At 37.6% G+C, this 23,248-nt stretch overlaps 2 protein-coding genes across 3 annotated transcripts in view; both read right to left on the bottom strand.

The window, feature by feature from the left end:
- On the bottom strand, positions 1–17,612 carry VWA3A (von Willebrand factor A domain containing 3A). Its single transcript, XM_056503723.1, has 24 exons — positions 17,434–17,612; positions 17,104–17,206; positions 15,652–15,790; positions 15,459–15,562; positions 15,154–15,234; positions 14,051–14,145; positions 13,016–13,135; positions 12,120–12,194; positions 11,302–11,446; positions 10,199–10,397; positions 9,690–9,760; positions 8,672–8,812; positions 7,176–7,275; positions 6,063–6,173; positions 5,597–5,694; positions 5,303–5,449; positions 4,676–4,784; positions 3,846–3,990; positions 3,232–3,376; positions 2,092–2,243; positions 1,711–1,837; positions 1,073–1,170; positions 643–706; positions 1–277 (listed from the first exon to the last, which is right to left on the bottom strand). The coding sequence occupies exons 1-24, from the start codon at positions 17,496–17,498 to the stop codon at positions 272–274; spliced, it is 2,640 nt and encodes an 879-aa protein (XP_056359698.1). The 5' UTR covers positions 17,499–17,612; the 3' UTR covers positions 1–271.
- A 1,133-nt stretch (positions 17,613–18,745) lies between these two features.
- MOSMO (modulator of smoothened) overlaps positions 18,746–23,248 on the bottom strand; it is a 29,948-nt gene continuing 25,445 nt past the window's right edge. For both annotated transcript variants that reach the window (XM_056503563.1, XM_056503565.1), the window contains one exon: positions 18,746–22,501. In XM_056503563.1, the coding sequence (XP_056359538.1) occupies positions 22,317–22,501 (185 nt within the window). In that variant the 3' untranslated portion in view covers positions 18,746–22,316. The remainder of the gene's footprint in view (positions 22,502–23,248) is intronic.

The raw sequence follows: 23,248 nt of genomic DNA, 5'->3' as shown, positions 1-23,248 counted from the left end.
TATATTGAAAATTATCCTCTTTATTATATTTATAAAGTTTATTATATTTAAACTTTGTAGAGTTCAGGGCTTGATTTACTTTGAATCCTGCAAAATCTGTAAGTGGAGTCAGTGCAGCACTTATCATCTGCAACTTCTTGTCTTGCCAGCAGTTGTGACAACAAAGAAAATAAATCTGCTTGAAGCTGGAAGGCGTGAGCACACTTTGAAAAGAAGCAGGTTATGATGGTATGATTCCAAACCTCTTCAGCATCTTTTCTTCATCTCAAATTTAATCCTACAAGTGAAGCATATGAATACTTTTTAAAATACAACTCAAAATATATAAAAAGCATGGGCTCAGTGTCACCATTGACAAAAAGCAACGGAAAACCAATACAACTTAAAACTGAAAGTAATCAAGTTTCCTTACTTACATGTTTCATGGAGCTACAGTATTATGCACTTTCTGGAGAATTTTAACAGGAATGTTATATGGGGTTTTACTGAGGACTATCTCAGCTAAGAACTAAAATCACTCCAAATGTTTCCAGCTTTGGAAAAAGTCACTCCTATAAATAAATACATTTAATAAAATATTACCTTTCTACTGAAATACATGAACTATACATAAACTGTGATGCAAACGTGGTGACTGTTTACCTGAACATTGTTTTGAATACCAGAGTTGTCTTTTTGGTTTGTGTTCCAGTTTTCAAGCAATAACCTGTTTCAAAGAAAAACAAACTCCAAAGAATTACAGCAGTTTTTCACAGAGGCATAGAACACCTTGGAGTCTCGGTTTCGTCCTGTCCTTGGGTGACTTTTCACTGAGGAGCTACAATGCATTTTAAAGATCTTTGCAGGTACTTTTGCCTGCTATTCCTATTGAGTTGGTGCTTTCTGGTTCTGGACTGGCAGTCAGGAAGGGTAACAACGAAGAAACACAAAGATCAATATAATTTAATTGTCCTTCACTCCTATTCTAAATAATTCTCCAGGTCTATTTTTTTTACATAACAGACTGCGAGTCAGGTATTCTTGTCTTCATTCCATGAAATAATAAATACAAAGATTATTGATAAATACTCACCTCCAAGATTTTGCCTGCTTTAAAAAACTTCTACCTTTTGCTACTTCTTGAGTAAGTTTCTTTAAATCATCTCCTTCAAAGTAAGGAAAAACTGGTTTCTGAAAATAAAGTTAAAAAGTTTAACTTGGGCATATTTATTATTTTTTGTTTCACCAACTGAAATAACTGATCCTAAGCTCTAACCTTCCCTGCTTGCAGAGTTCTTGGTCTCACAAGGGGAGAGCAGAGCAAGCCTAGATTGAACCAGGTTCTGTTCCGTAACATTTTTCTGCTGTGGCAATGCCTGAGGTCTCATGTGCTAGGCAGCATATAAGGATTTTACTATTCAATGAAACACAAGATGGCAAGGATAAGAAGAAAGTAAAAGCTGAAGTTAGCTTAAAAGTCACATGTAGACATATGTATTTTTTACTTATCTTTCTCTTTGCACTAAGTATTCCTTCATGGGCTTGGGCACCTCACCAAGGCAGTTAGCAGAAAGCAAAAACAGATACCAAGATTTCTCTTTTTAGTTTCAATATTAAATATCTTAGAAGTTTTGTATTATTTTTTCTTACTGTTTTTCTTTTTTAGAGATTTCTCTACTGATGAAGAACTAAGTTGCAATGAAACAAAACAAACTGATTTATTTAACATACATCTTCATCATCCAGGCCCTCTGTCAATATTCTGTGTGCTGCTAATTGTCCATCTTCACCTCCAGAACTGCAGTGGAAGCGCCCTCCTGTTTGGGAAGCAAGCTTCTTCAGGAATTCAACAGCTCCTCTGTTAGCACAAAGTAGAAAGCTACTTATGAAAATTATTTTCCAAAAGCAACAGCAAAAGAATTTCTCAGAACTCCTCAAAAATATGACATCAAAACAAATAGACTGGAAGACATGATTATAAATTTCTGTATGAAATGTAGGCCATGTGGCAATTCCTTCTCCATTACCACCTTGGTAGCACAGAGTTCTGACAATAAAGTAGTCATTTTAAAAGATTTTGGGTTTTTTTGTTCTTGCAAAAGTATCATATACCTGTCTGCACAGCTAAAACAAATGGTGTGGATTTTAATATCTTGTTTCTTTCTCAATCTTTCAATTTCTTTCAAAATCAGACTGCAGCTGGTGTCTGGTTTTCCATCAGTCAACAGATACAGTGCCTCTACACCTTGGAAACTGAGAGCCTTCTGGAAAGCAGAAAATATGCTTAAAGAATTTGTACATTTATATGAAATGTTATACTTCAGAACAAAAACACCATTCCAATGATTAAGGTAGTTTTATATTTGTCACATCATTAACCAACTTAGTTTTGTCTTTTCATTTTCACTCATTAGGGAAGGAGATCGAGGATATAAATTTGAAAATTTAAGTAGGTAATTTGTAGCATAAGATAACATATTTATAAGCAGGGCATTGCCAAAAATTGACTCATTGAAATAAGAAAATTAACTGGTTTTGGAGACCTACTAACAAAGATTTTGACATCATATTTTATGGGAGTTAAAGTTGCTTAATGTCTGAAAATCAGGCTCACTAGGACTTGAATGAATATTGTGAAAATTTGCTAAAGAAGTTGATTCATTGTCTACACACATGCCTTGCAGCTCTACTGGACTTCATTCATGATGAATGCCATAACATTTATATAGAGATTGTGCAAGGATGTCTGGAAGAAGAATTGTTCATTAAAGGTAAAATTTCTTTCTTGATTCAAATTTTAAATCTTGTGAAACTGCAAGCTCAGTTTTAAGTTATTACTAGTTTCTACACTGAGAATTTTTATAGGAGAAAAATTTCTTCACCTTTTACTGAAGTTCAAGAATTGTACTCAAAACCCATGAGATTCCAACAAACACTTCTTATTTAAAATCCTGTTTGGGTCAGAGCAACATATCACAGCCACAGTTGTACACAAACATCACTTTGAGCAACTGGCTATTTTCCCCATCCAGTATTCTTTCCTTAAAAAAAAAACTTAGTATGATCAATAAATTTGACTATCTATTAGCCCTGGGGCCAGATACAGTGACTTGATTTCTAAACTGTTCAATGATATGCATGTAAAGATGTTGTACAATTTGCCATAATAATTTTGGCAGAATGTCACCAGTCAGGTGGAAGTGTTTTACCACCACAAGACAAGATGTGTTCTCCAAGCTGTGGCACACCAACCTGTAAAGCTGCAAGGATGCAGGAGCTCCCATGAGCATGGCATGTGGAAGCCCACTGCACAGCATCATGGCAGCTTTCATCAGTTGCCTCTACAAGATACTCTCTCCAACTCTCTGTATTTTCTGCAAATCTCAGCAGGTTAAACCTGAGGAGAAAGATGACCCACAACATTTAACCAATACCATGAGTCACTGTGGATAAGCCAGTTTTGAAGTAATTAAATAAATAAAAATTTAAAAAAACCAAACACAAGCACAACAGTAAAAAACAAACCAAACCAACCAAACCCCCTAACAAAAAGCCTCGTGTTGCATTAAGATGTTCAGCCTTGGAAGAGTCAAAAAGCATCTCTTACTTTGCATAAACAGAAAATCTATGCTGAGCCTAAAAGGGTAAACAACACCAGCCTACACCAGAGGTTCAGATTTTGGAGAGTTTAGAACCTAAAACTGGTAAAAGCAACAGAAAAAGCAGATCTTGTCACATGCACATTATACTCTAACATGCAATAATTACTCAAATTGTCTTTCAGTGCTGTATTACTGTAATTATTAAGCAATGTGATTACATAATAATAAGTGCAGATTTCAGTCTTTATCAGCAATTCACCATACCTGACTTCATTTTTTCTCAGCTGTTCCCAGATAAGGGAGGGAAGTTCTTTTGTGACAGATGGCAAATATGGGCCCATGGAACCAGATGTATCAATCAAAACACAGACATTTGCTTCTAAAATGGTACCAAACAATCTTCGACTTCCTGGGCCAGAACATTAAAACTAATTAAGAGTTATTATATAGCCTTATTTTATTGAGCATAATGTAAGTCTTCAGTTTTTTGGGGTAATTCTGGGCACATTTCCACATAATTAAGTCTAATCTATATGGCAATTAGGTAGTTAAAAGGTTAACAATAGAAAAATCTTTGGCCATTTCAAAACTAGCACTATCAAACATTAATTACTAGCTGATTGTAGCAATTTGCATTAAATAATTTGTAGTTCCTTTACAATCCAGCAAAAAATTAAACTGTTTCCCAAAAAGCTCTTTATGAGCAACAGAGAGATCAAAACAGTCTTCACCAGTAGTGATGCTGAACTTCTAAGCAGGGCACATTCTTAGCAAAACATGCAAAAAAGCTAATTTTGCTTGTATGTGTTACTGTATATATTCTGCTGATAGAAAGTTTCTGCTCTGTATTCACAAACACACAAAGACCAAAACTGAATTATTTGTTAGCAAGTGAGATGTTTATCAGCTGCACAGATGCTGAGTTCTCTTGCATTCCCAATAATAAGTTCTAAACTTTCAAAGAAATGCAAGACAGAGAATCCTTATTCACTTTGGAGGTTATAGATTTTTATTTATTTTGCCAGAAACAGCAGACAAGAATGTTTTTATACCTTGATGTTGTGCTTTACAGAAAACCAGAGTCACACCAGTACCTGAGAGAAGCCACTGCACTCTCTGGATGTAGCACTGCAGCACATTCTCCAGTTGTTCTGTGTAGCCTTCCAGTTCTTTAGGGTGAATCTGCAGATGTTTCACAACCCCCTGGAAAAATTCAGTTTGTACAAGAGCATCTTACTTCAGGAAATCTGAGCTCAGCTGCTACATATGCAATGTTGGCATTGGACATCAGGGAGATTTTTGTCTTTACATCTATGAAATATGGTAAGAAAAATCCTGTGACTCTGTTGCTTGCACTTAACTTTCTATGCTTCTCTCCCATCATTACACAAACTGAATCAAGATCCAAAATTTTCCCAGTTTCAACTCAAACGTGATTTTGGAAAGTTTTGCTTAAATTATAAAAATTATTTTTCATACTGTATGAGCAGAGGAGATGCTACATATTCTAAAGAACACACAGTTTGGACTTCAAACATGCTAAATGGTTTTTGTGGTGAATAAAAGACCTTCTCTAGCTTGCTAGTGGAAGTGTAATTTAGAAAGAACAGGGAAGAGTGGAGAGAACATCACACCAGAAAGCCAGAAACATCAATCAACATTCACTAAACAAATACAAAGCCTTTCAATAATGTAGGTACCCCACATCTGCAAAAACCTACATTGATTTCTGCACTGGGGAAGATAGAACAGTATTTTGCTGATACTTTCTTGTGCAGGCACTCCACAATTTTCTTCTGGTGGGTACAACCAAGCATCAGTCTAGGCAAATCCAATTTAAGCTTTTTAATACTGTACTTGGTCAGCCACTTGTAAGACAAACAAATAGAGCAATTGGTTGTTGGCAAATATTAGAACAGTTTAAGTAATTATATTATACAGAATCACAACGAACATTTACAGTAATTCAGATGGATAGTTCCAAAATGGCAATTTATTAGTGAGGAGAAAAATACCTCTTTGCTTGAACAGATTTCCTCTTCCTTTGGCAATGTGACAGAGCAAACAGATTTTCTTACACACACTGCCTTTGGATACCTCTGATATATTGTACCTATTTAAGAAAGGAACAAAATACCTAAAAAAAAATCAGTTATTTAAAAAAATTGTCACCTTCAAAAAAATTCTGAACCAAATCTTCTGTAATCAACTAAACCATGTTCACAGTGCTTTTCCTTGGAGCACCTTTGATCAAAAGATCCCAAGGGACTTTACAGAAGAAAAACCCAATTAAAAAAACAGGCAAAAAGTGCCACCCACCTGCACCCAAACTAAACATCTTTACCACTATTTGTAAGTGAAACTCTCTCCCACTCACTGTTCAAAGCACACTGGTTATCAGTGACTTACCATCCTGCCAGTTTTATTATACAAGTGCTGATAAGAAAAGGGCTTCACCCATCCCATCCTGATAACACATACCCACATTTCTTCCTTCTTCAGTGTAAAATATAGACACAGAAAGCTCTGCCTGCTTCCTGGGTTTGTGCTTTCCTTTATTCTCAGTCTGAGGCCATTCTTTTACTGTTTGTGCTGCAAGTAAATTATAGATAAAAAACCTCATTAATTTAGCTCAGCTGGATAAAACTGTTACATGAGAAGAACTCAACCCTGTTCTTCTCTTCATATATTCCTATTGCTACAGTTATAAATACTTCATTTTCTTTGACACTAATTAAGAAAAATCATATTACAGCACTACTTGAGAGGCTTTCATAGAAATGAAACCTTTACAAATACAGAAATTACCGTCAGGAAGAATGTCACAAGTGTTATTTTGAAAAAAAATAGGGGTTTGAACAAGCATAATATTTGTTGGAGAAATGAGTTAACTTTGTACAGAGCATCTCAGATACAAATATGAATCCAGATTTGTAAACACTGCTACATATCAACATTAGTGGATTTGAAGACTCAGATTCATTGTAAAGAAAAAAAATTGCAAATGTTAGAGATGATACAATGAAAAAACACAGGAAATGTTTTTAATGGAGAAGAAATTAATTGGGCTCTAAGAGACCATCAGGAACTGGAAGTTTAAGAGCTTTTCATACACCAGGAGCAGTTGGAAGAGTCAGCACTTCAGACATTGGTGTTTAACTTTTCCTTCATTAATAGATCATAAATAAATGAAGTGGAGCAGTATATGAATTAAAATGGGATCTAACAGATTTCATGGTAATATATACATTGAACTAATAACATAATAAATGTCTGAACTGCTGAGCCTTATGGTTTCAGGTATGGACACAATGGGGTTCTACTTTCCATCAGACACATTTGACATTTCCTGATAAAGGCCAGGTATTCAATCCTAGGACCTGGAAATCATTGCATAGCTGTGCAGAGTTCCTTCCTTGCACAGTGTAGAAGCAAATGAGATAAATTATTCATCCCAAAGGAATTCCAAAACAAGCACGATAGTTCCTATAAATCTGAATAAAGATTACAATTCCAGGTGTTTGTAAAATCTTAATTTAAATACTCTTTTTTAAACAAAACCCAAAGGCCACTGAAGACAAAATCTATACAGACCTGCTGGAATTCCTGCTCTGGCACTAGGAGGACGCCATGCCACTACTCTTACAGGAGGACTTCTCTCTGCACCATGGTTGTCTTTAATATCCTTCAGTACCTTTAATAACAAAAAAAAGTAAAAAGTGTTTCAGTTGGATCATAACTGCATGATTCTAACCTGGAACTATGTTTCTTTATTCTTGAATTCCTGCTTTACTCTGGCTTTGACAAATCCACAGACTGCCATGACAACCATTAATTTGCAGTTTCTTGCTGGGTTAAGTAACTCTAATTGCTGTGTTTTAATTATCTTGCCAATATCATTTGCTACCATAAACCTGAAGACTAACATTTACAGGGAGAGGAGTTTGGACCATTTTTGCCACCTGAAGGAGCAGTCTAGTATGGTAATGGCCTTGCTTTATAGAATACAGTATTTAGTATTTTCCTCAGCATTTTACTGACTTAAAAATCTAGTATTGACACCAGTAATTTCTCCTTTGGGTTTAGCTCATTCCTATTGGGGTTATGCAGTCTGCTAAACAACAGAAACCCCTGTTTAACCCTGCTGTAGGATAAACTTGCTATGACATTGAGCCTTCAAGCATCTGACATCTAATTTAACATACAGCTCTGCTATAAATATCACCAAACATCTACAGACAACCCCGTACTCCTTTTTTTAAAGTTTAATCCCTGCAAAACTATGCTCTATTGTTATCTCTGAGTAATTAGTTTCTCCTGCATTTGTGAAGAGATGTTGAGAGCATGTCACTTTTGATAAAACAGCCTGGAAGACCTACAAAGCCTTTGCAACATTCCCACACCTACATTCCCATTTCCTACATTCCCACACCTACAATGCCATTCCAAATTCAAAGATGAGAACTGAAAGTTCCTGCAAGCACTGGCCCTTTATGCATATTCCAGATGTGCACACCTACTCAAAACAGATGTATGAACAGTCAAAATGAACAAACACTAGCAAAATCCCAAGGGATTCAGTAATGCAGCTCCATGGAAATAAGCACAGCAGGCAGGAAAACAAATCCTGAATCCTGTTCTTGTTTTATGCTGGGTCTCTGTGAGGCCAAAGATATGCTACTGAGCTGCAGCTGCCTCATCTGTAAATGAGCAGAGCATCATAACATTCAGTACCTTCTAGAAAGACTTGTAAAATGGATGTAATTTGGTAAAGCACATTTCTGCTTTGCCTTTGTTCTGATTAAACATTATTTTGTAAGGTGAGAGGAAGGATTATTTAGACACCTTTTGACACTACAGTGTAGTTCCATTATAATTAATTTCTTAGTATGATGCACTTTTTGGTATATGTAGCATTTTGAATGCAAACATAGTTTCAAAGTACTATCACAGTTCTGCTCTTATTTCTTCAAATTTTCAGCTGAGCACTTCTCTCACCAAGAGGAACATCCAGTAGCTAGGTAGGATCTTTAATTAACCCAGAACATATTAAAAATGGGACCATTTCAAACCATTCTAGCCAGACTCACAGCTGTGGGTTTGGGAGATGACACCTTCTGGTTTTTTTTCCCTTTGTTCCTCACAAGCACATTTGAGAGTCCTTCTGGTGTGAGGGGTTTCACAGACTGATTGACTGAGCGTTGCTTTAAGGACTCCACAAGGAATGCACACTGAAATGGAAATCCACATTGCTTCACAATTCATATACATGGAATTTAAGGAAATGACATTTCAAAGACAGGTATTTTGTATTTACTACTATAATATTAAATAAAATTCCTATCTGATCATTCTTAACAGCTCTAACTGAACAGAAACCCTTTAATGCTGTGCTTGGTCAAACATGCTGTATGGAAACCCTTCCTGCTCAGGGCAAACAGACTAAGCCAAAAGGCAGCAGTGTGTACAGACCAAGGCTGGAACAAACTGGAAGATGGTGAACCAAGTATATGCAACTGTTAAATTATAACAATGCATTTTAAGGTGTCATTGAATCTATACCAGCTTTTCTTTTAAAAACGTCCAACTTCAGTGACTCAGACCTGCATTCAACAGGGTACTCAGCCCTCTGGACAAGGTTCTGAATGCAGATCTCTTTCTATTCACACTTTTAGAAGAAACAGCCACCACACTGCCAGGCAGTATACTGCCTCTGTTATTCTGTTTGGTGTCTTTGGAAAAAAGTGATGTGCATGGAATATGGTGAGATACAGTCTTGAGAAAATAACTCTTTCAGAATTGACAAAGCCATTGTGCTAATGACAAACCCTCCCTACAATAGGACTTACAAGAATGCAGTATTATTTATTTGTATACAACATATATAACTTCATTATAATAAAGAATTAATTTACTTGAAAGAATTCATCACAGGATTGGCAACAAAAAGGAGAATCACTTGAACTGTAAACTTGTATTTGGTATGGAATCATGGCTACTCCAACACCAGTCATTGCAGTGTTATTGTGCAACTGCTTTCTAGTCCTTATTTATTCTGTGGTCACTACTCTCACACTCTAGAACATTCCTGCCCTATGTAATTCATACCTTTTGGGAGTAGTTCTTTGCTTTTTCCATTTCAGATATAATACTGGTAATATCATCACTTTCAAGAATACCTGATGATCAAACAGATGCTAATTAGCACTTTTTTTTGAAGTGTACAAAGTAAGTATTTTTCAAAACGTACAACAATTTGTGCAACATGCTAAATACCAAAGGAGAGAATCAAAAAACCTTTGTTTCCTGAAAGCCTGATCACCTGGACCTATCAGTAACTATATTTTAAAGTATCCTTAAAAAGGCTAACAGAAAATAGTGAATTCAAATAAGAAAAAAAAACCCAAACAAATTCCTTCATTAAGGCTGCATTATAATATTCTGCAATGTGATTAAAGTCTCAATAAAACTATGACCTGTGTTTATATCTCAGTGCTAGTACAGCATCAGCATATCTTTAAAAAAAGTAAACGACTTGATTTGGGAATAAAAAAGCATTAATGCATATTATTTCAATAATGAAAAAGAAGTATGTGCTGACTTTCCATTGCTCATACCTGCTTCTCCAAACCAGTGAAATCTCCCACCTGCTGCCTGTACAATTTCTTTGAAAGCATTGGCAGTTTCTGTTGGGCTGGCATAGCGGGCTGGAATAATCCCACTGGAGTCAGTGCCCTCTGTCACACTGAACAGACAGACATGCAGCTGCAAATCAAAACCTGTGCAAGCCTCAGCCACATAAGCACTGATTGTGTGCTGTAAGACAGGAAAAAGAAACATCAGGGGTGGGCCTCTACCTCAGACAAGCTTCTATCCACTCCACTGGTTCCTGTAAAGATCCTCCCAGCTGGAGCAGTTCAGCACAGGAACTACCCTGAGCAGTCCAACGGCTCCTCAGTCCATGCAGACACACAACTGTTGTCACTACTGCTGCTCTCAGTGGCAACAGCTCTACTGCAGGCAAGAGGTGAGCTGGAGTAATTTGGGAACCAAAGACAGAGATTGTGGACATCAACCTAGCCATGCACTGAAGCAAAGCAGGGATGAAACTGTCCATTTGTCCCTCATTTTCTTGTCAGCCATATGGGCTTTAATGATTTCTTAGGTCTGCCCAGATTTTCCAAAGGTTTGGTAACAAAAGCAGGAGATACCTCACTGCACAAATGTAGAAACTCGAGGTTGTGCATGCAGCTTAATGGCCATGGAGCACATTCACTACAAATATGGATTCAAGCAAGAGATTAGTGGGATAAAAACAAGAGCTGTGTCTACATAACATGCTGTGGAGTTCCACTGGAAAATTATTTGTGTCTTTGTTCCCATGAGTTGTACAGAAATGATAAATTTAAAAAAAAAATCAGCTTGTTCAAACTCAGAAATCTGAAGTGAAACGATGTCCAGAGCTGGAGTGGGAAAGGAATCCTAAAAGCAATTTTCAATAATTCACACATAATTAATAACTGCTACCTCCAATACATGATTAACAATTGAAGAAATGGAAGTTTGGGATCCTGACAGTTGTGCTACCTTAGGTAGGTAAAGGAGGAATACTCTGCCAATGAACTGTGATGACTGGCCATAAGGGGAAAAAAGGAGAAAAATAATGTTGATATTAGTTTTGACAGGAACTTAGAGAAAAGTTGCCTTTTATGACACTCACTGTTTCCTGATCAGGTATTCCAGTGGTCAGCAGGTAGAGTCCCTGGGATTTGTGTTTATCTTTGTCTCTGAAGTCAACTTCCACAGCTCTTCTGAGTGCACTCATGAAATTCCTACTGCCCTTGCACTCCAAGCTCAACACCCACCTAAACCAAGATGTTTACAGCTCAAAGCAAGAAGAAACAAAAGCTTGTTTCTGCTCAAAACAATAAAGAGAACCAAGTATCTTAAATAACACTGCACTGGAGTCTAAAATTTTTGAAAATGACAGACAGCAAAACCAGATTATATAACAAATTATTTGTTTTGGTTTCTGGATTGCCAGCATGGCAAACTAGTTTTTAAAGTAAGATACAAAGCATAAAGAGGAAAGAATCCTCTCCTAATTTTATGTGGAAAAATATTAACATAGTAGAACTTACAGAAACAGAAATGAAACCAGAGGTATAATGAGAGCACAGAAGGTGTGACTCCACAAACAGAAACCTGGGATTTTTTCCAAAGCATGTGGGAAAAATTCTGTTGCTTAGCTCTGACATCCCAGTTGTATCTGAAGCAGTTTTCAATTCTTCATGCAACTTGTTCGTTCCTTACACAGACACTTCTGTATCTGTGTACATATTACATTATATATACATATAAAATACAAAGTCACCAAGCCTATTAACTTTTAAAACACTGTTTTCACAAGAAACCACTACGAACAATCAGTGTGGAACATGGCAGCCTATTTTTATAACATGATAAACTTATAGAATTTTTTAGTTTGCAATTTTTCTTTGTGAAATTCACATACACGGAATAATTATTTGATCCTACCTCCAAGCCTTTTCTAAGTTTTCTGGTTGGGAAGGAAGTAGTTCCTGCTGCCAAGGCACAATGTCACTCCCAAATCTTTCACAAAAAGATAACAGCAATTAATTTTCAGATTATGGTTTAGAATAAGCAAAAAGATAAAATAAATTCACCGAAGAAGAAAAATCTCATTTGGGGTATTACAGACATAAAACTGCCCAATGCCAACCATTTTCTATTTCAAACCATTTAATTATCCCCATTTATCCATCACCCAAGGTTTGTTTGATTTTCTTTCCTGAATAGGATCCTACATGAGCTGGGAAAATCTCAGTGGAAGGATTGTGAAAAAGGAACTCCAACCCTCAGCTGCTGCCAGTACTTCTCTTGTGAGGTAAGGGCTCTGTTCTCACACCATGTTAGGAACTCCATGGGCTTCTGGCTCCTACTTTTACCTGCCAGAAACCTGCCCAGCAGCTCTTAGCAGTTGTGCCACGTATTTCTGCCTGCCAGAGTTGAGTACAGAATTTTAACACCACAGTATATTAAACAGTATTGGAGTTACTGTGAAATTTAAAGGGTGCCCTCAGTACCTGAGTCATTAAATTCCTCTTCTGGTAAGTTTCTGACAGGTGAATTAATACTGTTATGAACAATACAGCAGGATGAGTATTTGTTACAGGTATGATGCAATCAGTTCCAGTGACCCTCACCCAGAACAGTGATTTTTAATTACCATCTGGTCTCCATATATCTGATTAATGCACTCACCTAATAAGGATCAGTGATAGTCTTGCAAATACTTCACTAAAAACCATCAAATACTAAAATATGCTTATTAGTAATTAGAGTCTCTCAGCATACTTCTTTCATTGCAATGCATTACAGTTATTTTAAAAGACTCTTCCATAGTTACTTACCCTATAATATTGAAGTGATCCTTATCTGACATTTGCTCCTCAAGTAAAAGTCGCAAAGAATGTTGGATATGAGAGATGTAGATAGAGTTTGTCACTGATATATCAACAAGTATAACCACCCTATATAAAAAAAATGCTATTCATTAAAAAAAAGATAAAAAAGTCTTATTTAATTATGTATTCTTATCTTCAGTGCACTCTAACTTGTCAGAGAAAGTATCTTCTACCTATGTATCAGAATGTATAAACACAGAATCTATATTTTAAAAAAATTCTGCAAAACATTAGGTGACTTAAAAAATAAAAATAGGAACAGTGATGGAAACTTCTATCTTTCCTAAACTAGGGAATAATCAGGGTGCTGGCTACTTGTAGTGCCATAATGGCTCCTGAACCCGGAACTTGGCTCCTTCTCCTTCCCAGTACTTGAGTATCTAAAACCCTCTTGAAATGTGTGGATGTTTGCCAGCAAGGAGAGTTGTTGGATTGTTCACTGGCCTTTCCCAGCCAACAATACAAGAACATATGGAATATTACTCCAAAGACAGAATTAAACTTCCTCTCAGCTCATCAGTGCCAGAGTGGATGCTCAGGTATGGACTGACTGATGTTATTGAGCATGTTACCTATTTAGAGCTGCTCAGCATGGTCAGAGTTAAGTCTTGCTTGCAGAGACAATGCAGGATGATCACATTTAATAGACAGGGAATAATTTGAGAGCAGTAGTTTTGAAAAGACCCATAGATGTGATGGACAGTCAGTGGCATGTGAGTTCCCAGCACAACACAGTGGCCAGATGGGCCAATTCAGTCCTTAATCAATGAGTAAAAAAAATCTATAGTGCTGGGTAGCTCAGCTACCTTCCTTTTGTCTGAAACTCCATAGTCAAGGTTTGTAAACAGGAAAAGGAGCAAATGTGCAATTGAGGTTGAGTAAGGCCCCAGACAAGATGTAAATAAACACTGTTCTCAAACACATTAAGACTTCAAATAAAAAAAAAAACAAAAAAAACAACCCCAAAACCAAATACAATACCTTCTTTCACAAACACTTCCCCATATTCTTCTGCTAGCCACAGAAAGCCAGTCAATTCGTTTCTCATAGATTCTTACCATTTTAGCAAGGAGTTTCTACGCATAAATAAAGAAAATTTATGTTAAAAATAAAAAGTTCAAGTCTTTTATTGCCACATGCTTAATACAGAAATAACATTAACAGCATAGTAATGAAAAAAAGTATTTTAAGTCATTTAGATAGCAATACCTCATTCTTAGTACAGATATGAGAACACAGTCCAAGAAAAAAACATACTGTGATAAAAAGCAACAAAGAATCTAAAGGTGTGTATCTCCACTTCACTTTTCCTCTTGCCACCATGTTCCAAAATGGTGTTCAGGCATATCAAGAAAAGAAAAAAAAGAGCTTTAAAATACAGTTTTTGCAAGCTCACCCTTTCTTCAGTAGCAGTTTTAGGCAGCGTTCATTACAAAACACATAATCAAACAAAAACCAATATTCTCAAACATGTAATTCTTTAACAGTATCAATTTGATATTAAGGTAACTTGTCCACACTCTACACACCATGACATTTCCAAGTATATGTAGGTATTATATGAGGGCATATCAAGCTAGAAAAGAGCACTGAACTCAGAAATAAAACTGTAATTTAGCATGCTTTGGGAGCACAAAACACAAGCATCTACCAGTGAGCCAGGAGACACAGAAGCTGCTTATCATTTCAGCCACTTCACACTCTCCTTTTGGTCTGGCTGTAAAGTTCCACAGACTTCACATCACTCTCACTTTAATTAATTATTTGCCCTGCCTGGAAACATTCTCATAGCCCTTGGTAAGGCCTGCCAGTGAAGCAGGAAAGAAGGACTGACAGACCACTGTAGGCAAACCCTGGTTGCAAACACCCCCAGAAGCTTCTCTTTGATTAAAACTGTCCCACTCTGATCTAGGAGGAAATCCTCAAGAGTCACAACTGCCTGTAAGAATTCCAGTGGCTGCAGACTTGCATGGACAGCTGTGTGCACATGAATCTCTGCAGTACTTAGCTAACAAGACAATTAATGAGGAATAATTAGATGGTAGTCTAGCCCTGACAAGGCCATATCATGATGGACAACTTACCTGATAGTTGTACAATACTGGCAGGTCAACATGGATATTTTTTACAGTTCCATCATACCACTCAAACTGCATCATCACTTTCTAGAAAGAGAAATAGTTCACAGAACTCAACATAAGACAGACTAACATGGAATTTCTTCCTGAGTCATTCTTAAGAGTGGCACTAAGAGTATTTGAGTTGAATCTATGACTCAAATTTCAAAATTCAGTAGAATTTCAGCTAATTTATAAAGTACTGATTTAAATGTAGCAATAGAAAGAAAAAACCCCACAAACCCAGGGAAAAGAAGTTTCTCATCACTTGCCTCATGTAGAGTTGATGATACTGTTTTTTTAAGAATAGGTACAAAATCTTCCACAGGAGAGAAAGCATTGGGAGCCAGAACTTGATAAAGGTCCAGCTTTTTAGCTATAAGAAGAAAAAACTACATTAAATAAAACACATACTCTGTCTTTAATTCATGTTTCATACCTGTTGAGTTTTTCTTTCTATGCTACCTTTCAATCCATATGTCTTCAACCAGTCTGCTGAGGTTTTGGCCAGGATGCCTGGTGTTTGAATAACTAATGGTCCTTTGTGCTTTGGAGGCTTTAGGAAGAAGCTGGAAGGTTCTGTATTTCCAAATTCTGTGGAAACCTAGAGTGGATTTCAAGAAGAGCTCTTGCAAGTTTTAACATAATTTATTTTTACACTCAATTTAAAATATCCATCATAAAATCCTGGTGAACATAATTAAAACTAAAGTTCTGGGATTCCAACAAGTAAAACACATTGAAAACAGCTATCACTGGTCCTCCTAAAAATGGGCTTTTACTGTGGATATAGAATTTTCTGTATCTATAGAAGAGTGACTTCTGCTCCATAGGTAGTCTACACAGTCCTTAGTAACTATGAGGTTGGAAGAGAGAGAAAAAAAGGAAGAATAGGAAGAATTAAGGGAAAAATAATTAGAAATTTTATTCACAAATGACTACTTTGCCTCCTGTCTGGAATGTCTCAGGTCAGATGAGCAGGTACACAAGGATACCCAATGTCAGCTTTCAGCTCCCCTTTCACACCAGACTTGTCCACATCACACAAGCACCTACAGTGGCTGTGACAGAGAACAGACTATTTTGCTAACAAAAAATTCCTCCCAGACTTGTATAACAGTGCTACCAAAACAAACCTTTATAAGTTTGTAACTAAATCACACAGGACTATCTTTTCACCAATTTAGAGGACTGTTGGAACTTCATTTATGTAATTGTGCATAGAGTTAGGCTAGTGCTCCTTAGATACCCATTACCATCACAGGACAATGCTCTTCTCATGCATTTTGGAGAATATTTAGCAAAATGTCTCCTTTAATGATTTTTTTTTTCTTAATTTGCTCTTACAATGGATGTTCAATAGAGAATATTCAAAGTTCACATATCAAAGATATGAAAGTGAGAAAATATTACATGCAGTATGAGAAATTAAACGTGCTGTTTAAATGGGACAAAAATGTAAGTCCTAAGGAGAGTTGCTGCTAGGCAGTGCATGTCCAAGAATGTAATTTTATGTACTGGAATGCTCTTTTGTATGTGGGATACAAAGGAAAAGAAGCTTTCACAATATCCCCAGACTGTAAGCTGAAGGAAGGAGAAAGAGAACTTCATTTAGAGCAGAAAGAATGAAGACAAGAAACAGAAGAGTTCAGCAAAAAATTCAAATTAATACCCCAGTGATTTACCAGAGAAGAATAAAAATAAGCATCTCCCAGCAGAGAAATATAAGCATTTCTCAGCAGAGAAACTACATGCAGTTTCACAACTTGAGTGATCACATCTATCAAACTGTGTATATATGCAAATATATGTAAGGATCACATTAGCTGCCTATCAGTTTATTTATCCCCACTGTGAATTTACAGTGGGTATGTATTACTGTATTACTTGCTTCATTTTGTAGGAAAATTCACCTACCAGCACATCTTGTGTCTTGCTGCTATGTGTTCCCAGCAATCCATTATCTGGTCCTAGATGAGGCACAGCAGAATCTTGCCATGGTAGATGGAATTTTGTCACCCTACAAGACAATGATTTTATGAGAGCAATTAATTACCCATCATATTCCTGTATTGTCATAAAGTCATTCAAGTTTCTTCTGTAGGAATTGTTCTATACTTTGACAGCTGTTTAAGCATTAATTTAATATATGATGTTTTGAAGGGATATAGTATATACTTTATATAAACTACAATTTATTTTCTATCTACATATGAAGTCTCAACTATATTTAGTAAGTTTTCTCACCCAGTTTTTTCCAAATATTGATCATTGTCCGACAACCACACCATTTTCCTGATGTGTGTATCCATTATATGAATAGACTTAGTCTTGTTAAAAATAAAAGTAAAAAGACAGCATTAGAGCAAAAAAGTTAAAATCCTCAGGAATAAACACTATTAGAAAGGTATTAATATTGTCAGCAATTTAAATTATAACTTATATTGTATGTGGGACAACAGCAAACTAAAAAATAAAGAGAAGTTACAATTATCCATTTATAGAAAACACATTTAGGAGCTATTCTGCAGGAGCTGCTTGTTAAGGGATTTTATGCAGTCAATTATATGTGTGCTCAGCTGCTGGGAGCCCGGCTGCAGAGCTCAAGCAGAAACAGATTAAGCACAGCACTGCCCCGAGGGCGGCGGGAGCTGCGCCAGCCGGGCACCAGCGGGCGAGCGAGCAGCCCTCGGGCTGAGGCGCGCTACGAGCCCAGCAAAAACCATTCAATCCCCATTTTCCCTTGGCTGGGCTCCACTGCCCGCCCCCCCTTCCCGGCCCGAGGCCACAGCGGTGTCAGCACAGCCCTTCCCGTCTCCGAGACCCTCCTCACCTCACGGGAAGAACCCCGCGCTGTCCGTGCCCGGACTCACCGCACCCGCCGGGGAGAGACCCCTCGGCTCCTCCGGCCCCGCGCCGCCCGCTCCCGGCCCTGGCACTCACCTGACGGGAGAAAGGCTCTACGGGCACCGCGCCAGTGACAGCGGCTCCCCGAACCCCTCAGCACCTCCCGGCACTGCCCCCACCGACCCTTCCCTCCCCTCGAGCGGGACCGGGAGCGGAGCGGCCCAGCCGAGCCCAGCCCGCTCCCCGCTCGCTGTTGCGGCGTTGCCGGTGGAGACGGGGCCGGACTCGGGATGCCGCTTGCTGCCGCCTGAGGGCGCCGGAGGCGGGAGGCGAGGGCGTGAGGGGACAGCTGAGGGAAGAGACACCTGAGGGGGAGACACCTGAGGGAAGAGACACCTGAGGGAACAGACCACAGTGGGGGACACACCTGAGGGGGACACACCTGAGGGGGAGACACCTGAGGGAAGAGACACCTGAGGGGGAGACACCTGAGGGGAGACACCTGAGGGGGAGACACCTGAGGGGGAGACACCTGAGGGAAGAGACACCTGAGGGGAGACACCTGAGGGGACGCACCTGAGGGGGAGACACCTGAGGGGACACACCTGAGGGGGAGACTCCTGAGGGGACACACCTGAGGGGGAGACTCCTGAGGGGAGACTCCTGAGGGAAGGGCAGGGTCGGTTTCAGTCAGTGCAGCCGGAGCCAGTCGCTTTAGTAGACAATTTATTTTGATAAACTTGCTCAATAACAAAAATACAAGTGAAGAAAATTATGTTCATTTTATACAGTTTGTATTAACATTTGTTCGGAAATCATTAATTGAAAAAAATGCTCTAACCAATAGAAAACAACCCTCAGTAAAGGCCGGGGGCGCAGGCGGCGGGCACGGCAGCACAGCCCGCCTGCAGACACCATTTCCTTCATTACGTTCATCCTTCACAAAGGTTTTAAAGGACAGCTTCCATTTTCCCGTGTGTGTGTGTGTGTCGGGGCAAACAGGAACCCACAGCCGTGTTCGGGAGTGGTTAAACGAAGGCTCGGAAACACAGGGACGGCAGGAGGGCCCGGCTGGGGCAGGGCCGGGGCTCGGAGTGCGGCATCCCCAGCTCGGAGCCAAACAGCTTCCAGCGACTGTTTCAGTGAGCTCAATCTTAAGATTTATACAGACAAATTTATTAGTTTTTTTCCTTCTGAAAGTATTGTTGGTTTCCAATCTTATATTTTGTTGGCCGAATAAATGACAAAGTGTGCACAAATTACATTATGATGGGGCATCAAACTTTTGGGAGGATCTAGAAGCAAAAAAGATAAATGGAATTCTCTAGCAGTGTATGAAATGAGCTGTCCTTCAAAAAGTTAAAAAATAATGGTTGGCAGAATCAGAAAAGTTTATGTAAACACAACACAAATATGGGATTACCTTTGGAGAAGATTCATATGGAAACATTTGCTTCTCATGAACTGAAAAAGTCTACAGATGTTTAGGCATGTTCAATACGAACTTCTGTAGTTCAAAAAAAAACCTTGTGCAAATAAAACCTATAAATAGTCTTCAGCAGATTTTACAGTGATGCTCTTAGGTATGAAAAGAATGCACACAACTTTAAAACAAAAGTAACAGACATAAGTTTGACAAATGATTGCACCATAAAACAGTGTTTTATATACAGTTTACAAGATATGATTTTCTGCTATAAATTAATACTGTACTATATAGTACTTAGTGACCTTATTAAAAGCAACTGTTGACAGCTGTCTCTTTAATTACTGGCTTGGGTTTTTAAAATGCACGTGGCCACATCTAATTCTGGACTTGAAATGCTCAAATATTTAATAAATCTATTTGTTAAACCTTTGCTGATATTTAATAATTCATAGCAATAGCACTGGCAGATCAGATCAATTTCCAGTCAGCCAACCACAGTCTGGATAAGCTCCAAGGTAAAGTGTCTTTATTTTGTTTGTTTTTAATTATCATTATGATCCATTTAATCAAAGCCTAAATCCACATGATGTTACAATAACTGAAGTAAGTTGAAGGGGTGGGAAGGGAAGAAAATCTTAGCAGCTGAGAAACTCTCCCCACCCCCCAGCTGTGATCCAGTTACAAAAATCTTGAACTATTTACAAGTGTAACATTTCTGAAAACATAATTTATAATCCAAGTTTTAGTGAACACTTTATCTTAGGACAGTAGTGATAACACCAAAATTTTGACACATATCAAGCAGCTGAACCTGCCTTTTACCTCCACCACTATCACCAGGGGCCTCAGACAGCCCATGCAGATGGGCATGGATTAAGATGAAGGTTTAAATTAGGAAGCAAATTATACTTAAACCATGATTTCCAAGTAAGTGCTTGGCTGAATTTACAGATTAGTATACTTTGGAAAAACATAGTGATCCATAAACACTCTGTTCTACCTGTGAATGAGTTGACTGGGAAAAAAAAATACTTAGAAACCATTCCAGTGGAAAGTTTGGCCAAAAATTTCAAAAGAAAATATACATCAACAAATAACCTTTTTGCATTAAAATACCTTGGGAGGTGGAGAGGGAAGAGATGGAGAAAGGCAGAGACCCACTATGGTCTGAATGGCACAGAGTTTAAAATAATTGTGCAAACTGTGTTATTTTTAAACACTCCAGTTTACCTGGTAAGTGGTTATTTTAGAAACTGCTGATTTTATTTTAACAAATCTCATCCTAAAATGGCTCTCTATTCATTAAAGCAGTTCCTCTAGTAAGCTCAATGAAACAGTGCTCAAAACAGACAATTTTTTATTTTCAGAATGAATCTCAGGTAAACTATGTATTAACTGGAAAACAAATACTGATAGTGCAGGCAGCTTCCCTGGAACACCAACCTAGTAGTGAATTAAGATGTCTGTGGATTCAATGATTTATCCTTGTGTTGAAAAATAAAACTATTTTTAGTGAGGAATATTTACTCCAAATTTGAGTAGCCATTAAATCTACATTTAAAATAACAACTTTAGTAAACAAGGCATACATTTTTAACAATTATATTGCTCATTTTTTTTGGCAAAGATGAATTAATACTCAGCTGAAAATAAGTGCATTCATCTTTGCAGTGGGGTAGTGTTTGTATTACTTTCAACATTGCATTTTTATATGTGCTAGAGAAATCTTACCTATGGTAAAATGCTGTGCTTGAACATGTATGAATGCTAATGTAACAATGCAGTAGAAAAAGAGATTTTCTGTACAACAGTTGCTAATAATGTAAAGAGTGTCAGTTTCCCAAAATTAGGATTTTAAGGTATGACATGATCTCACCTTCTACCCTCATATACAAATAAATTACCATAAAAAGAATTTTAGCTTAACTTAAAATTGCACCTAGAAAGGCATGGGATTGTTTGTACCTATTACAAAAAACTGTTAAAATCAAGGGCTGCTACAAAGAATGAGGTAAACTGAAGACTCTCAGCTATGTGGCCTTCAGAAAAATGGCTTTTCTCTATTGAGTTCTAGTTTTGCACACCACAGTGTTTTGCTAGCAAAGCATTCTGAGTTCTTTTCCAGGAATCATTTGTGTGTATATACATATATATATATATACATATGTGTATATACACACACACACACATACACACACACTGTATACTGCATCAGCAAAATATATATATATATTTATATATATATTTATATAAATATAAGGACGAATCCCCCTCTAAAATGTTCCTTAGTGTTTCCTAGAGCTTATGGGGGAGCAGGGGATGTATGTGTTTCTGCTGTTACATACATTGAGAGAACATGTTTTGATCTATTGGCTTCTTGGTGCAGTAATGCAGGATTGATCCACATTGGTGCCAAAGGCTTTGCTCATCAGAAGGAAGATGTAAAACACTAATCTCCTACACAGCGAGGCCAGCCTCACTTGAATTCCTCTGCAACCCTCTGGTCCACCACAAAGTTCATAAATACTTTGACTTCCAAATTGTTAGACATTAAAAACAGGAACAGTCCAGTAAGGTGGGGTGTTATGCTTCTCAGTGGAAAGCATTCTTCACTAGTTCCTATCACAGTGCAGACCTGACTGCATTGGAGTATGCTCAGGAGATTAGTCAGCGTGGGCTGTATTTGGTTATGGGAAAGGCTCTCCTTTTTTTCATCCAAAGTGCATAGTGAGAACAAGTCAAAGCATTCCTCTTTTCAGTCAGTGTTTGATAATATGATTTAGGCATCCTCCTGAGAATGCAATTCTGATGTCTTGCTCTTTTCCAAAATAAAGTCCTGCAGTCCAGACATTCATCAGCCAGGTAAACAAACTTTGCCAGCAAATAGAAGTCCCACTATTGTAAAGAAAATGGATAAGACAAACAGTACATACGAAGACCCAACCACTGTGTTATTGGGTAATTTATATGGTTGACCTCCAACTTCATTGATGTAAAATCCTATTGGAAATATTAGGGCTGCCATACAGAATAGAATCACTGCAAAGAAAAAAGAAAAAAACAGTCACTACTGTGTTAAAGTGAAAATGTTTACCTGTTCACAGAGCTCTCCTGAAAAACAAGCAAAATATCCTGACTGAACTGAAGAGCTGAGATCAGAGCTGAGTTCATAACTTGCCTGAAATGACTCAGTAGGCTTTATGATACTTTCAAAACATCCCTCATCTACTTCCAAGAAAGACTAAAATTCCCCAATTTTGACTGTAATTTCAGTTCTGCTCACTAGATCATGAATCCTCTTCACAGAATAAAAATCGGTAGATACAATTCTATCACCATCTCAAAGTTCAGTCATTTCCTCTCCAGTTATTTTAGAGTCATTTTGCCCAGTCAAGATAAAGTAACATTCAACACTGAAGAAACTTTTTCTATTATCAGTTGTCTTTTTCAACTGTAGTTGCCCTCTCCCATTCTTCACGCATTCATTTTCTGTAAAAGCTTTGCTAAAAACAGAAAACACTCAGATTGTCATTGCAATTTCTTTTAAGATGAAAAGATACCAATTTCCTAAATTTATATTAATGTTTCCTTAGATAATGAAATATCCTTAGAATTTCCCATTATAATACAATGAAATGAAAGTTTTCCAATTCAGTTTAATTCAAGCTTCTTAGTGAAAAACTAAATTCAGACTCTGTGAACAAAGAGATTGAGCAATAAGGGTTTTTATTTCACTTCAAACTTATGTTTATGTTGTTCTTGCAACTGATGCTGTGTGAAAGTACA

This window comes from Oenanthe melanoleuca, chromosome 14 (assembly GCF_029582105.1).
Source record: "Oenanthe melanoleuca isolate GR-GAL-2019-014 chromosome 14, OMel1.0, whole genome shotgun sequence".
NCBI lineage: Eukaryota > Metazoa > Chordata > Aves > Passeriformes > Muscicapidae > Oenanthe > Oenanthe melanoleuca.
This window is presented reverse-complemented; position numbering and strand designations above follow the sequence as displayed.

What these genes read in the sequence shown, in the direction of transcription:
- VWA3A (XM_056503723.1), bottom strand. Translation starts at nt 17,498, where the DNA reads ATGGATACACACATCAGGAAAATGGTGTGGTTGTCGGACAATGATCAA. An exon ending in GCAAGACACAAGATGTGCTG is followed by an intron (nt 15,791 to 17,103) that starts GTAGGTGAATTT and finishes AATCCACTCTAG; the next exon opens with GTTTCCACAGAATTTGGAAA. An exon ending in CATCTCCCAAACCCACAGCT is followed by an intron (nt 7,276 to 8,671) that starts GTGAGTCTGGCT and finishes TTGTTATTAAAG; the next exon opens with GTACTGAAGGATATTAAAGA.